Here is a 15,693-nt window from a genome sequence, read left to right as displayed (position 1 = left end):
ATAAATAGAAGTAAAAGTTCTTGTAGGTTAAAACACTCAGCTAAAAAGGTATCATAGACTTGTCAGGACACAAATAGCCTGTGTGTGTGTGTGTGTTTGAGTGTGTGTGTTTCTGTGTGTATGTGTGTGTGTGTATGTGTGTGTGGGTGTGTGGGTGTGTGTGTGTGTGTTGTACCTGAGACAATATATCAGTGAACTGCCACAATTTGCTGAGCTCCACGAGGTTGAGCCAGGTCATATCAAGGATCCATTTAGCTGGTTTCTGTGGACAACCCTTCAGGTCCAGAGATGCACCTCCTGCAGGAGAAACACACAGACATAGATTTGCGTTCATGGAGTTGAACTGAACACATGCCTTACTATGAGGAGACTCTCACTAATACGTGAATTTAGCAGTGGTGAACCTCACGTTCCATTTCATGCTCTGCCAACGAGGGGGCCAACCTAAAACCTAAACCTAAACTCCACCTGAAGTCATGTCTCTGGTTATAGGGACCATAATGAAATAAAGTTACCATTATATCACCAAAAAAACATTAAGGTTGCACCTGATTTAGATTTTTGCAAAACCTAGACTCCACTTAAACAAGTGAAAAGAAATACTAAAATGCAAAATAACCAAAATGTTTCATAGACATGCAAACAGTACATATCCACAAGTCCTGTAGTGGGTCAATATTCAGCAGGTTGGAGCTGACAGATGGTGAATCTGCATGAGAGAAGCAGACTGTCTGTTGTGACATTGCCAGTTGTCATTGCTGGCTTTTATCCCTGTGGTGAGGAGCCCTCCATCTCTCTGACTCACTGAACTGCAACACTCCCAGTATGTTTGAAATGTGTTTCAGTGTTGATATGAGCTTTAAGGAAAATTTATAACTGGCTAGTAATTCATGAAAACTGAAAATAAATAAATAAAAAACGGGAAATAAATTCAGCCTCAGTCCGACTTCATCACAGAGCCCGGAGGCTGACTCATAGATGTACAACACTTGTGGCTTTGAGGTTTGAATTCAGTCTTAAAAAAGACCATGAAGAAATCGATCCATGTTGTCAGCTGCATGAGTAAACAAGACATCTGAGCTTTTTTCAAATAAAACCTCTTGACATTTGCCTCTTACCTTTAATGAGCGTGAGGAACTCCTCGTGTTTGACCCGGTTGCTCTGCATGTCGATCTTCAGCGTCAGCAGCAACGTGAAGAGGAACTTGTGCTCCTCATACAGACCCCGTGCTGCGTACTTGAACACCTCAAAGGTCATGTACTCTATGATGTTGGTGATGCGCTTATTGGTGATGGGGCTTTTGGTGGACCTGTTCGAGTAGGATTTCAAAGCACATGATAAATATAGAGTTTCATCCAATTAAATCTAATCATCAGGCACTTTGATCGCCTGGTGTGATGTCACATAGACTAAACTGTAACAGTGACTCCTACAAATCAAATGTGGAGTAGGGATCACATGGTGTTCAGATTGACAGAGCACTGACTGTGAGGCCCAGGATGTCTGTGGCGCTTGGTCTCTGTGAATTATGTGAGCACATGCAGCAAGTAAGCATACTGCTATTGTTTTATATTATTTGTATGGTTTACAGAGTATTAATTTGGGCTATGGCCAGCTGAATTGTGTGTGAGCATAATTAGTCACGACATTTGTAAGTGTGTTAAGAATTGTACATGTGCAGGCACATCAGCAAAAGCATAGATTTTAGTGATTGAAAAGGTGTTTGGCCAAAGAGCTATAAATACAGACCAGGTAGGCGTCACTATTGTCATTTAACACCTGATCAAGTACAAGACACACTTCCCCCAATTGTCACCATGAAAGCACCAAATTATGAATGTTACACTCACAACTTCCCATGTATTTTAAACAACAAAATAAACCATGTTACAAAACTTACTACCAAGGCCATATCTGTTTGCTATTGTAGTTTCTGTGTAGAACATGTAGAAAGATAACTGACATTTGTGGGACAGCTTGGTTAGACAAAAGCTAACATGAAGCTGCACAAAATCACTTCCTGTAGAAAATTTTTGTTAAATGTGTTTCAGCAAAGGTGTGTAGATTAAATTCCGTATCCATGGGAAAAAGAAAGAATTACATAGAGAGCGTTTTCACCTCGCCAGAGAACGGTCAAAAATTCCCAGGAACTGCTTCAGAGATGTCTGGTACATGACATTCACCATGCTCATCTCAGTGATCAAGAAGTACAGGATGCTGCCCCTGGTGGCCACTGAAAAACACACAAACACAACAATCGCAAGGGCAAAGGATGTGTGTTTGTTGAAGCACATGATTGTATTTGAGTTCTTGAAGACAAAGTCCCATCACACACTTTCTTCGAAACGTGAATGATCCAAAAAATATTACGAAGTTTAATAACAAACTTCACCAACTATAGTACAGTTAGAAAAACGTTATAATAAAGAAAGAGATATGTGTTGTGGGGACATTTTCTCTTGAAAATATTGCTTAAGCTAAATTACTTACTTTATATGATTGAACATTGACAGAAACACAGCAGACATTCAGTAAAATGGTTTTGTTAGTGTTGGGTGACTTACCAGGTCGGTACTCCTCCCTGGCAGCGTTGATCTGAATCTCAGTCTCTGCAGCAATCTGTAATTTCTTAGTGACTTCCTCAGATGTTTGTTTGGTGTTGTTGAGGACAACAATCAGACTTTCATCATCCACCAGTGAACCCTACACAGAGAGACATTTGCAAATCAGAAAATCCCTCATGAAATGACCGCGGTAATAGACTTAAGAATTACACTTTGCAAGGGAAACTATCTCTCTGGGAACAACTACCCCGGCCAACATTTTAATGCACATATTCTTTTAGCAAATGTCACCAACAGTCCATTTTTCAAACGCTCTTCTGTAAATCAGGAAAACACTAGAAATCAGATAAACAAATGAAAACGTAATAAAATTTGCTTTTGAGATATATCACAGTTTGACATGTGTTTTCTTGCCTGTGTGCTGGTCAGTCGGTAGAGGAGGTTGTCCTCCAGCTCCTTCATCTTTCTCTTGTTAGATGTCACATCCTCCAACAGGTCTGTCCTCTCCTTCTCAAGTTCCTAGTTTCATAAAAGCACATACAAATGAAACTGGCCATGGGATAATTCAATTCAAAAATGTTTCACACCGTGAAATTGAGCAGCAGATTCACCGCTGATAAATGTTATTATCGTGAGGCTGATGTCACTATCATTTACATGCTGCTGTATACAGCACAACAGTCACATGTTGAGCAGATGTGCTTTAAAATCAATTATAAAGCTGGACTTAACACATATCTTCACAAACACCAGTGTCTGGCTTTCATGTGGCAGGTTTTCATGAGATGTAGTGCAAATGGTCCTCACACTCCCCCAAATAAAGGAATGAAGTCTTTTGGTGTTTTTCTGTGTATATTTGGTGTCGGTACATATGTGCACTGTATCAGGATGTGTATTTTTCCATTGCTGTATGTCTAAACAGCATCATGGTTGTAGGGCGATAAGAACCTATCTACAGATCTAAATTCACATGTATGTCCGTCTGTGGTACATTCTGTCTGCGGAAACATTCTGTAAACTTCCTTGGAACCATGCAAGAGTATGTCACATCCTAATTTAAATATATTGCTAAAACATATATATGTCGACTGGATGTCATTTTGTGTACCTGCTTTTCTGTGAGGATGACCCTGCCTAGGAGCTGGTCCTCCAGCCCTTTCATGGTGACGGTGAAGTCGATGATTGAGGTACGAGCACTGATTTCTGGAGTGTACGCCGGGTTGGGCAGCTTGCTGGTGACATATAACCTAAAATTGTTCATCACGTCCACCTCTTTGTCTCCCACTTTCACCTGCGAACAGAGTGTCATAGATACATATTCATTACAAGTTGGGAAGTTTTATATCAAAAGCACAGTACCAAAATAGAGAGCACAAACAATTTATGGAGGAGTACAAAGGCCATATATAAGGGAAAAGATTAGAAGAGGAAGCTTTTGGCAATTTGAGAATAACCTTGAATAACACCAGATTATTTTTTTCTCAACTTTTCGATAAACTGAATTTGTTATCTTTTAGCACATGAACATAGTGTGGTAATTGGTATTGTGTCAAAAAAATACTGTTCAGCAGAAGAGACCACGCACGTTTGGGCAGATGGAACAAGATGGCAGCTTGCATAGCTGTCCATCACTCCTCTAACTGGATTTGATGGATGATCATTGACGTTATTCTCAACATTTAATGTTATTCTCAGAATGCAAAAGTCTGTGATTGAGTTGAACTTTAATGTTGACATTTTGACTACATTCTTGCACTGAAAATATAAGTATACGTTTGAAAAGCACATGTACATTAGGAAGAAACATTTGGAGGGAAGGTATATTTCACCCAGATCTTTTCTACACGACTTTACACATAACCACACATTTGTCATGACAGACACTTTAACTCCACACATCACTGAAAACGAATGAGTAACCTCTGCTGAGGACCATGATAAGGTATGCCGGTGTCAGCAATCTGACGCCCTGCAGATACAGCTGCGAAAACATTTCCTGTGTGTGTATATGTTTCCTTTTGTCTGCTTGTGTTTGCTCTGATCAGTGGTTAATTACTCATGACAGTATAACGTCTAATTATCCATCAGCCGGTTTCTCCCTGGAGCCGTTGGGCGCAGGCACGTTCACTTCCTCCTCACACCAAGATATTAATAGAAATGAAGCATGTTCAGGAGGCAGTGGGGGGGCGGAGACACGGGGGAGAACGCAGATCAGTCTGGGCCTCTTTTCAAGTAGCCAGGAGACTCTTTTTGAGTGCTTGGAGTAATGCAGGCTTACTTCAAGCACCACAGGGTGTGAGTGTTTGCAAGTTTCTCTGCAAGTACTCAATGCTCAACGTATGAGTCTGTTAGTGTGTTTGTTTGATATATGCGTGAGACAGAGGGAGGCAGCTGCTGGATAACTAGCATCTGCCAGAGCCACGAGCTGAGAGGTGATAATGAGGAAGACAGAAATGCTTGTAGGCAGACTTTCACATATTTATAACAACCCTTTAACGAACTGTAGAATTTAGTTTAGTGCACCTGTGTTTTTGTGGTGAAGGTTTCACTCATGATTTGGGGACATTACATTATGGGGACTTGTCTTCCTTATGGGGACAAAAAGCAAGTCCCCACAGTATCATTAATTACATTTTAAGGTAAAGACATGTATTAGAGTTAGGTTACGTTTAGGATAATGGTTTAGGTTAAGGTTAAGGTTAAGTATAGAGTTGGGCAAGTAATTACGGTTAAGCTTAGGGTAAATTTCCAGTATATGAATCAATGTCATGCCATCCACGACTGTCTGTGTGTGTCATCCTTGTTGTGACATCCAGTGCAGTAAATTAAGTTCATGGTTGTCTGGATAAAAGCATTTCGACAAAAAGGCATTTCCACTGACCTCTTAACTGAGTTCTGTGGAAATGATTGCTCCAAGCTTTACAAGAAAGCCAGATAAGACATCTATATATGTGCATTAAAAAACGCTTTTTGGGAAATTCAAACCCATTTATTGGCAGAGAGAGACCCATTTGGTGATTCCTTGTCATGCACAATTTTGTATTTCCTGATAATAACCAGACTCATCCTAAAGGCTGCTTCTGGGTTGTCATTTTGGCTTAATAAAATGCAGAACCATTCAATCCATGCCCTCCAATTTTTCCAAATCAAAAATACCTAACTGCAAGGGAACATTACAGGATATTAGGATGCTGAGACAGAGAGTGGTCCGTTTACCACCCAAAATGAAAAGAGCAAAAGCAAAAGCCATTTACCCGGGAGGACACTCATTATTAAATTTAATTTCCCATCAACGGGAAACGTAGTTTCTCGAGGCTGGTTTGAACCTCTATAGAAGTATACTATACGTTATTTCTTTCAATGGGTTTCTCTCTCATTTTAACTCTTATTAGACTTTCCATGGTGGAAATCAGTTGGAGTGCAATGGTCATATTTGAATCTGTCCATTGTCAGTGTAAAGGTGCTCCAGCTGGCGTGATCAGAGAAGCTAAAGACCCTCTCCACCTACAGCCAGCACCACCCCCCATGTTGTTCAGTGTCTTTTAGCAGGCTCCTTCCCCCACATCTGAACCTATCAACCTGCGTCAGCATAGGTGTGACAGCTGGCATGGCAGGAGGGAGCAGGCCAAGTCCCATCATGCCTCCCACCAGCGCTCAAAACACACCTGCCCCCTTTCACACTCATCTCACCACGGTATAAAAAAAACCATATACCTGGAACATGAGGGTGTGAGAAGGGTTATTTCTGCCACGTTACCTTGTAAGTGGAGCCGGATTTGATGAAGTTCTTCTCAAGGACGTTGTCGAGTGCCGGGTCCAACTCCTCCCCAACATCCTCAATCAGAAGAGGACGCCCAAGAGACAAAGCGTCCTCCAGATGGGTCCTGAAGTACTTGTGGTTCAATGAGGTGATCTGGGGTCAGACAAGTAAGCCACAAATTAAAAGATGAACACAGCATTTCTCAACATTGATGCAGTGGCCCAGACCCCACCTCTTTGGATATATCAGTGCAGGGAGGGGGTGTAAGCCAACGGTCATACACAGTGGAATGTAGCAGTAGTAAACCTTCATCTCAAATTCACTTCTGTTCAGTACACGCTAAGGGCCGAATATAATTGACTTCTTCTTGCAAAGCAAATCTGCTATTTGAAATAAAATTGATGATGCTTGATCAGCGACACAAAAGCCTCAACCAAAGCATCAATGTTTCTGTTGTTGACAGCACTTGGCTCTCATTGGCAGTAGTTCTAATTGAGAGCCAATAGGGAGGACACCCTGAGATTGCCTGTGTCAAACCATGCCATTACATGATGTCGGACATGATATTTGTTTATTTATTTGAGTAGTGAGACTGGCATGTATGTAAGAGGACTACAGACCACTCAACAGATTTCTGTGTGCGTCACATCCTGCGCTGCCCACATTCAGCGAGTATACCTAATTGGCCTCTGGAGACAATAATCCTTTCGCACACTTTTACGTACGCGTGACCGTGCAACACTGAGATGAAAGTGGTGTTGGGATAATAATTAAATCACCTCAACACCTCAACTGAGCAGCAATCACATTTGTCTTCATCTATAAAACAGAAACCCGGGAGGTATCTGTTTCTGTTAAATGAAAGACCCACACATTTGACTGCTCTGTCATCCAACCTAAGCGCTTCGAAGGTCAGCCTCAGTCTGCATGTTGTGACTATCCAAACTAATCAAACATCACATTCTCAGGTTAAAAAAAATACAGATGGCCTGATGGAGGAACTGTAAAGATTAAAAATGTTTCCACAAACCTGCAACTCATTGCTGGCCTCCTTGTTCTTGATCCAGGTTTTTCCCTGCGTCTGTGGGTCGATGAGGAGCGGGAACCGTGTGGCTTGGGTGACAATGATGCCGTTCTGAATGGAAAGGTCATCGCTGGGGAGACCCTGCAAGACGACACACAAATGACTTGTGAGGTTTTAATCGCTTATTTGAGCATTTGTTTTGTAAGTGAAACAGTTAAATGATGAGTGTGTTTATTCCACTTATAAAGAAGCTCAACTATCACCAATGATAAATTAACCTGAGTTCAAAAAACTTTAGGGAAGAAATATGAGAATAAAAATGTTATAGATATGTTATAAATATTGTAAACTGATCAAAAAAGTAAAGACCCTTCACGCATTGTAAAAGAGTATAAAAAAAAAAAAACACGGTATAATTCAAACCTCAATTCATGAGAAACCACAAAAAAGTGGCATTAAAAGTGATTTTCAAAGAGGATAAGGATTGTTCCAAAAATTAAGAGCCCTGACAGAAAAGGCTCGGTCCCACTTGGTCCTCAGAAGTAACTTTAGAATGGCAAGCAAGGTCTGACTTTGGTGATTATGCTGGTTCATTTTCTGAGATGTATGCAAACACCATTGTAATTGTAATGGTTTGAGTGAAAAATCCTGCAAATGCTACATACTAACATCTATCCTACAAACTAGATCAACACCATACAGCATAAATCACATACTGTTTGTACAACATTAGTGCGCACCTCAGTATACAGTTACCACAACAGACCACTGACCTGCAGGTTCCACTCGGTAACAGTTGGTGCGTCGATGAGCAGATCAGTCAGATTGATATTGACGTCAAACGGGATGTGACGCTGCTTCAACTCCTGCTGCCAGTCGTTCAGTAGCAGATTACGGTACTCTTGATTGAAGGGGCCGGAGTACGAGAGGAACGCTGTGGCTAGAAGAACGTCACCTGGAACAAGGAGTAATAAGTGTTAAATACAGAAAAACAACTCAACACAATCAAGAAACAGCAAATTGTGGAAGAAATGCTGTTGCAGGTTATGATAATAAGAGTTTGATATTGGTATTGCTAGAGGATATTGTATTCTATTAACAGCACATTAGTAGTGACATGTAAAAAACAGTAACAAATTGTTGGTAATGTAAGGACAATTCATTCAAAAATATTCAATAAATCTGAAAAGCGAATCAATGCACTTAATGACGGATTATTAATTATTCCGTTGCAGAGATAGAGTGACATGAAGCAGTTACACTCACCGACAAGGCGTGTGATCTGCGAAGCGAACTCTTTGCTCTGCTCCGTCCATCGCTCTTTCTCGCCGCCGAGGCCACTAATGAGAGTGGACGCCGTCAGCATCTTGCGCCGGCATCGATCGGCATCCTCCAGCAGTGTCTGGTGGGAAGGGAGGTCGGTTTTAAACAGGTCAGTGGGTTAATGGGCCACTTCGTGTATCCATCCCTTCCGTCCATGTAACTCTAGCCCAACCATGCCACGTATATGGACAATGTTCATAATTCAAAATTGAAATAATCGACTATCCTTTGTGACTTGATCGTTTTTTATCCCAGTGAAATTGGTAAAAAGCTGATGAAAACTATTTATCATATATTGTCTTTATCACTGTTTGATGTGTTCCTCCTTGTGCCCCCTGCAGGTCAATTGGCTCAGGACCCTCGACCCCTGGTGGATGAGTGTATTTGCGTTCTCTATCATAACGTTTGTCCAATCTGCTTATCCATGTAATCGTTCCTTCTTTTTTTAAATTGCAAAGGCCTCTGTCAGCCTTTAATCACAATTATCTCTTCATCACCTGTTCACAGGCAATAATGAGGTTGTTTGTCCAAGAGCAATAAAGTCATCAATAAAGACTGTCTGGTTTGGGGCTCTCTCTTAATTAAGAAAGGCCTTCAATCTTCTCTCCGGCCCCAGGAGATGAACTGTAGTTCTACGTCTTAATCACAAGATTATTATAAGAGAGTCAACTTGGGCCGGCCTGATTTCCTATTCAGGGAGTTTTGATGCAAATACTGTTTCATTGATATGCTGTGTCCCAGAACAGATAGTTCAGATGTTGAAATACACAAAGACAGAGGAGACAAACTCACAAACCTCACCCTGCACTCACATACAGAAACAGAACATTCTTTTCTGAGGTTTCAGTTTACAGCTCATTTGGTGACATTAGCATAAATACTATTAGCATAAAACAATGTATTGTGAAGATTGCATAAGTAACACCAGCAGTCACAAATTTCTTTTTACGATTTTTCACGATATTTTATTTTCCTTAAGGGCAAAATATTCTTGTTTTTAAAGTCTATTAAATACACTTTAGGAAATTATGAGCTGAATCAATAAAGCAGCTGTAAGGGTCAGATTTAAGTGAATCACAAAGGAAATTGGATCACCAGTTTGGATCCAGGCTAAGTAGTGCACTGCTGCGCTATTAACAGTCAGCTAATCATAATTAGAATTGTAATTAAACTGTAATTGAAAGTGTTAGTCACTAGAACAGACTAACACTAGATGTCCAGATGTAGAAGATGATGTCTGCTTTTCATAAATTAATTTAAAATGAATAGTTTTCACCGGTTGGTGCAGATCTAGCTTAACAGTGTTTCTGCAGGTTTCAACATGAAACTTTTAAACCTTTTGTACACCATGATGAATGAAAGATATATTAACATCCCAGATTGACTTACACTTACCCATAACCAACTTGCCACATCCAAGAAGAGCGTACTGAGATAAATAATGTTTGTAGGCAAAATGATCAGGTCCATGTTGATCTTGTTTGTACTAAATAATATCTCTTAAAATAAATTAAGGTTGGCATCATTAAGACTCTATTTAAACCTAATTGAGACCTAGTACGGGATATTTAAACGTATTTAGGACTTTTTGAGATCCCACAGAAGCCCTGTTAACACGGTGTGTAATTCCAAGTGTAGAAGCAGCAACACACCTTAAATAATTAATTTTCTTTCACATGATCCAACAGTTGTTTCAGATGTTCTTCAACCACATACTGTATATTATATTATATATTTATGTGTGACATTTCGAGACATATTTCACAGATATAAAGTAAAAACTATTGACCTGTTTCTCCGCCATGGCATTTTCATACATTGCCGTCACCAAATCCAGCTCTGCCTGCTTGGCATCCAGCTCAGCCTGAGCCGTCTGCAGGTCCGTATTAGCTGAGATCAGACGACGCTCCTGTATTGCCAAGTTTGCCTAGAAGAAACAGGGAGTGATGGTGGGAGAAAGAGATAATCTGTGATTGCACATAATAGCCTGCAGGGTTAAGGTCGGTTCTCAGAGAGACAGTGGCAGAGAGAGGACCAAAGAGAAGAAAGAACAGAAGAGGATGATGATAGAGAAAAGGCGTTAGGAGTCTGTGTGATATTGTGAACATGAATTGCAACAGCATCCGTCTACAGAGCAAAAGGAAAAGCATTATTTGCATGAAATTCATGAGCTGAAGATTAAATACATTTCAAAAATGATAAAATGGAGGTGAAAAGGTAGGAAATTGATTTTCTTTTGTAAGTAATGTCACAGGTGCAGATGTAGGGACTCGCAGCTTCGGGAGTTAAACTAGATATGTGAGAACAGAGATTAGCAAGAAGCAATGGGGGATAGAGAGGAACTGGAAATATACAGCGAGTGAAGGGTGATGAGAAGGGTGAGGGAGGCTGAGGTCAACAGAGGAAAAGCAGAAAGGTTATTCTCTGGGTAGAGCTGGGTTGTGGGGAAAGCTGTGCAATACGTTTAGAGACAGAGATTTACAGAAAAGAAAGTTGCAAGTAAGTCTAAGTGTGTGTGTTTGTGTGTGTTTGTGCGTCTGTGTGTGTGTGTGTGTGTGCGTTTGTGTGTTTATGTGTGACTGGGCGGCCTGGGGAAGAAGAGGTCTGGAGCATTTATTTAACAGTAATCCCTGCCCGTCTCTGGGCCCGTCTTTCTGTCCAACTGTATCTATGTCTGGAAGTCTGGCCGGCCAGCTTAGAGGGAGGCCACCACTGAGCTGGAAACCAGAAAATCAATTCTCCAGGCTGTGTTCCCCCCTAATGCAAAAGGTCATGATCAAAGAGGAGAAGTGCAGGGTTCTCATGGAGGTTGCACAAAGTAAGAGAAAAACAGAATGTGTGTCTGTGTGCGAATCAAGGAGAAAATGAGAGGACGAGAGGTGAGACAGCCACCGAGGGAGATGATAAATGGCCAAAATGTGAAAGAGAAAAATGGGCCATGTGAAAAAGAAACTGGAGACTGAATGGTGAAAAGATAATTGAGAAAATGAGACTTGGCAGAGGTCGAAGTAAGAAGGACAGTTAGATCCTGAAACAAGGAGGCAGGGTAATCCGGTAATAAGAACACAAACTACTGACAGGAGGGCAGGCAGAGGTGATCACAAGCTGAATGCGATGCAAAGGTATAGCTACAGGACAGCATGTCCCCCGTTATTGAAGACTGATTATTGTGATTGCCCACTGAACTTATACACAGTTTAATCTAAAGGCATCAGAGTGACTGCATGCCTGTCGCAGCCAAAGAAGACACCTGCCTGCCTTAGGTCTGTGATCCATTGGGCCACGGAAACAACTGGATTCGTCCTGACTGCGACAGACGCTCATGTGATCATGGGTGAATCCTCATTTTCTACTGTTTAAACTGCAGTTTGCACATTCAAATAAAACCCTTGTTAACAAACGTGGGTTTTCACTTTGAAAAATCCCCCAAAATGTTCATCCCATTTATTAATGAGCCCGTAGGGGACACTTGACCATCAGCATACTTTTGCTTCCAAATTGTGGGAATATAAATAAATGCCTTCTTATCAGCGACTGTACTGTTTATGTAGTCTGGGGATTCTCTAGAGTAAAACAACCACTCTCCTGTGTGTGTGTGTGTGTGTGTGTGTGTGTGTGTGTGTGTGTGCGTGTGTGTGTGTGTGTGTGTGTGTGTGTGTTATATGTGTTCATTAGGCAATGACAACAGGTTTGTAAGGGGACATTTAAATTAGCTTACATTAGAGTCAGACGACTCAAATTATCAATACGTCTACTCAACCAATGCAAACCTCAGTGTAAGTATTTTTTTTCATTCTAGTTTTAGAGCTACATAGTGTTTACTACAGAACTGTTTTAGTTTCTGCTGCACCCAAGGGCCAATGTGTAAGATATCAAGCACTGCATGTTACCTTCAAGGGTAAGACCTCCTTGTTGATGGAGAAGAAGGAGGCCATGGCCTTTGTCCAGGACGCGAGGCCAGCCACATTACCGCACACCCTCTTGGCTGTTTCGAGGGTGTAGTCAGGCATGTCGAAATAAGGGAGCAGCAGCTCCACCATCTCCTCATTAATGCTATCTTTGGCAAATTGCTGCAAGGGAGAACGAGAGAGAGAGAGAGAGAGAGAGAGGTTGAGACGATGCAAGGGCAAGGGGGGAGAATTTCTTTGAGTTAAAAGAACTGGAACTTTTACGGTCAGTGCAAAAAAAAGGTAATTCCACACATGTATTTCCCCTTTAAAAAAAAGCATGTAATATGATGTGAAATGACAGAGAAAAGAAGGACAGAAATGACGATGAAGTAACGAGCAAGACTGATCATTAGAGATAAATATGAGTGGGAACAGGTAGTGAGAGCTGCAGGATAAATGATAGAGAGACATGGGCAAATACAGGTGGTTTCAGTGACTGAGAAAAAATGTTACATGCACGAAAAGGAATAAAAAAAAGGTCTGAAACTGAAAAAGAGAAAAAGGCAAGGCAGCAAAAAGATGAAAAATAATGGCGATATAAGGTAAGATAAAAGATCTGCTGCAGGGGGGTTGGATGACAGGGGAAGTGAGATGGAAGTGACGTGGGGGGGAGTAGCAGTGACGGGAAAGAAAAGTGGAACAGGTTGAGGCGAAACTAAGAAAAGCTGTGGACTGTAGGGGGAGTGAAATTCAGGACCAGAAGAGGCCTTCACAGCGACTTTACACATACGGATAAAATCAATTTAACAAAAATACAGTCACCTTAAAAACATAGCATCACAGCATTGCTAGACTAATAATAAAATAAAAAATACCAAGTACTAAGACATGCTTTGTGATCGTGCCCTACAAGACACACTGCATTGAGGTCAGTTTATATAACACCATTAGTGAGCATGTGAGCATAATACACTATACAATTTACTAATTAGTAAGCTGTACAGAGCATGTGGCATCTTAAAAGAAAGAATAAACTACTATTGTTGATAGTACTATTGACTACTATCCACTATTGTGGATATTGTTGAAGAGAGTAGTGTTGATTTTCTTTTTCCTGCAATCATTTCATGTTGGTAAATAACCACTGACACGATGTTAGCTTTATGTTTTCTTGTTTGATGTTACAGCATAGATAATAAAGAATACAAATCTTGTGGTAAATGAAATAACTTTCTGCAGCATCTACACCTTAATTCAATAAGTCATGAGCAAGTGTACCTGCAGATTGCTCACGAAGTTTCCCGCTGTCATAAGTTTCAGTGACTCCTGCCAGGACGGCGTGAGGCAGCCCTTCTCTGGGTCGATCTTCACCGGGCTGATGTGCCGCCGGAAGAGCAGCAGCACGCAGTCCATGATCCGCATGATGAGGTGGGGCGGGCGGCCGAGGGTTCGGACAGTGGCGATGTCTGCCGGTTTGATCGTCTGAGTGGGGGAGACAGAGGGAGAAGAATTTACTCTAAGTGCATCTGAATGAAGGAATATAATGACAACTTGAGTTCATGCTGGTTAATGAATTTAGTCAATTCAAATAAGTTATTTAAGTTATTATTTAAGTTAGCCCTTTGGACTGAGAGCGCTCCATGCTGCTCTGTCTTTACACTTTGACGTCTTCAACCGATCACATGAATAGATCGAGATCTGTGACTCCTGAGGGTTAATTAGTCTTGTTGTCAGTGCACTGTGCAGCAAAATCAGAACACCAATCTTATAAATATATATATTACAATAAACCAAATGTCAGGATGACAAGAGTTGCCACTTATGGTACTTATTTAGCACTAGGTAATAGAGAAGGCAAATATGGAAGATAACAAAAAGCGAAAGCAATTTGTTATTTTATTACCTCCCTCTATAACAAAGCGGTTTGACAATATAAAGCACAGACAGTCTGTGGTGCCGACAAGGAGAAATCTAGGGAAGCAAGGAAAGCTTGACGAAGAAGCTCTATCAGAATGGGGAGAGTTCTGCCAAGAGGGACGGGGAACCACCTCAAGGGACTGATTAAAATGAGAGGGAGAGCAGCAGAGTAAAGAAAAAGTCCCAGGGAGAGTTGTTTGGCTGCTTATCAGGCCCCCTGCCTGCTCGTCTCAACTCACGTCCTCTTCGCACTTTCCTTCCTTCTGACGTCTCTTCCCTGCTCCATTTTCAGTCTGTTTTTATCAGCCCAACAGTGGCTTGAATCTCCCACCAGAGAGTCAGCCAGCAGACTTCTTATGAATATGTCTCAGTAATGTCTCACACTTTCCATTTTTCATTAAGCAACACAAACGCAAAGACAGTGTGTGTTATATTTCTGGTCCTTAATTCTTGTTTACGATCAGCTAAACAAGTTCAATTGCACGACAGCCACAACTGAAATGTAAAACTAGAGCCCTGTCCCCTTTGACTTTTATATATCGTACTCCCAAGCTTATCAGTCCCGGTATTTCAAAATAAAATGTGGTCTATATCCAACAAAAATAAATCTTCCTGCTATTATGTATCAAATGATGATTCTAGCCAGCTATCCATCAAAGTCAAAACTCCAGTAGCTTGTTACACCCAAATTATCACCAGTCATTACTAAACTTTTCTTTCTTTTTCAAAATTACATATTGATATCTATGAATATGCTAATATGGCCCCACCCCCACCCTCACAGCTAAGGTGCAGCTGTAGGGCCTTTTCCAGCAACTGAACCCCGCCTACACAAATCCCTGGCTGTCTGAATCTTTATTTTTCAAACTGGCATATGTTTACTGCCGTGTCAAGGAGGAAATACTCAACCATGGTGCTGACTGCTTATTTCCTTCATGATATATATTTTATCATATAAAAGGAGGACATGTTCACATCTTTCAAAAACTGGAGGGGGAATTTCTAAAATGACTTGTTCCTTTAAACAGTTAAGGCAGGGCTAAGGCTTGGTTTATAAGTATAAATGTTAAGGTTAAATGTCATGTATGACTAGTTACAACGGTGTGTAAATCTTGTGACCTCGTATAACTATATAGCTAACTGCAAGAGATTACGGTCAGGGTGAACTTAGGGATACATTTCAAAAATATATCCAATATGCTCGGTTTTGCTGAA

At 41.0% G+C, this 15,693-nt stretch overlaps 1 protein-coding gene across 2 annotated transcripts in view; it reads right to left on the bottom strand.

Annotated features, from left to right (window-relative positions):
* The window catches only part of dnah5 (dynein, axonemal, heavy chain 5), an 81,251-nt gene that overhangs the window by 16,330 nt on the left and 49,228 nt on the right, over positions 1–15,693 (bottom strand). For both annotated transcript variants that reach the window (XM_062399528.1, XM_062399529.1), the window contains exons 66-78: positions 13,840–14,043; positions 12,562–12,741; positions 10,461–10,598; positions 8,615–8,750; positions 8,122–8,303; positions 7,355–7,489; positions 6,322–6,477; positions 3,673–3,855; positions 2,979–3,083; positions 2,565–2,703; positions 2,119–2,233; positions 1,119–1,309; positions 176–297 (exon numbers count right to left, since the gene is read on the bottom strand). In XM_062399528.1, coding sequence (XP_062255512.1) covers positions 176–297; positions 1,119–1,309; positions 2,119–2,233; positions 2,565–2,703; positions 2,979–3,083; positions 3,673–3,855; positions 6,322–6,477; positions 7,355–7,489; positions 8,122–8,303; positions 8,615–8,750; positions 10,461–10,598; positions 12,562–12,741; positions 13,840–14,043 — 1,986 coding nt within the window. The remainder of the gene's footprint in view (positions 1–175; positions 298–1,118; positions 1,310–2,118; positions 2,234–2,564; positions 2,704–2,978; positions 3,084–3,672; positions 3,856–6,321; positions 6,478–7,354; positions 7,490–8,121; positions 8,304–8,614; positions 8,751–10,460; positions 10,599–12,561; positions 12,742–13,839; positions 14,044–15,693) is intronic.

Source organism: Platichthys flesus, chromosome 11 (assembly GCF_949316205.1).
Source record: "Platichthys flesus chromosome 11, fPlaFle2.1, whole genome shotgun sequence".
Lineage (NCBI taxonomy): Eukaryota > Metazoa > Chordata > Actinopteri > Pleuronectiformes > Pleuronectidae > Platichthys > Platichthys flesus.
The sequence above is the reverse complement of the archived record's forward strand: the minus strand, read 5'-3'. Positions and strand labels throughout refer to the sequence as shown.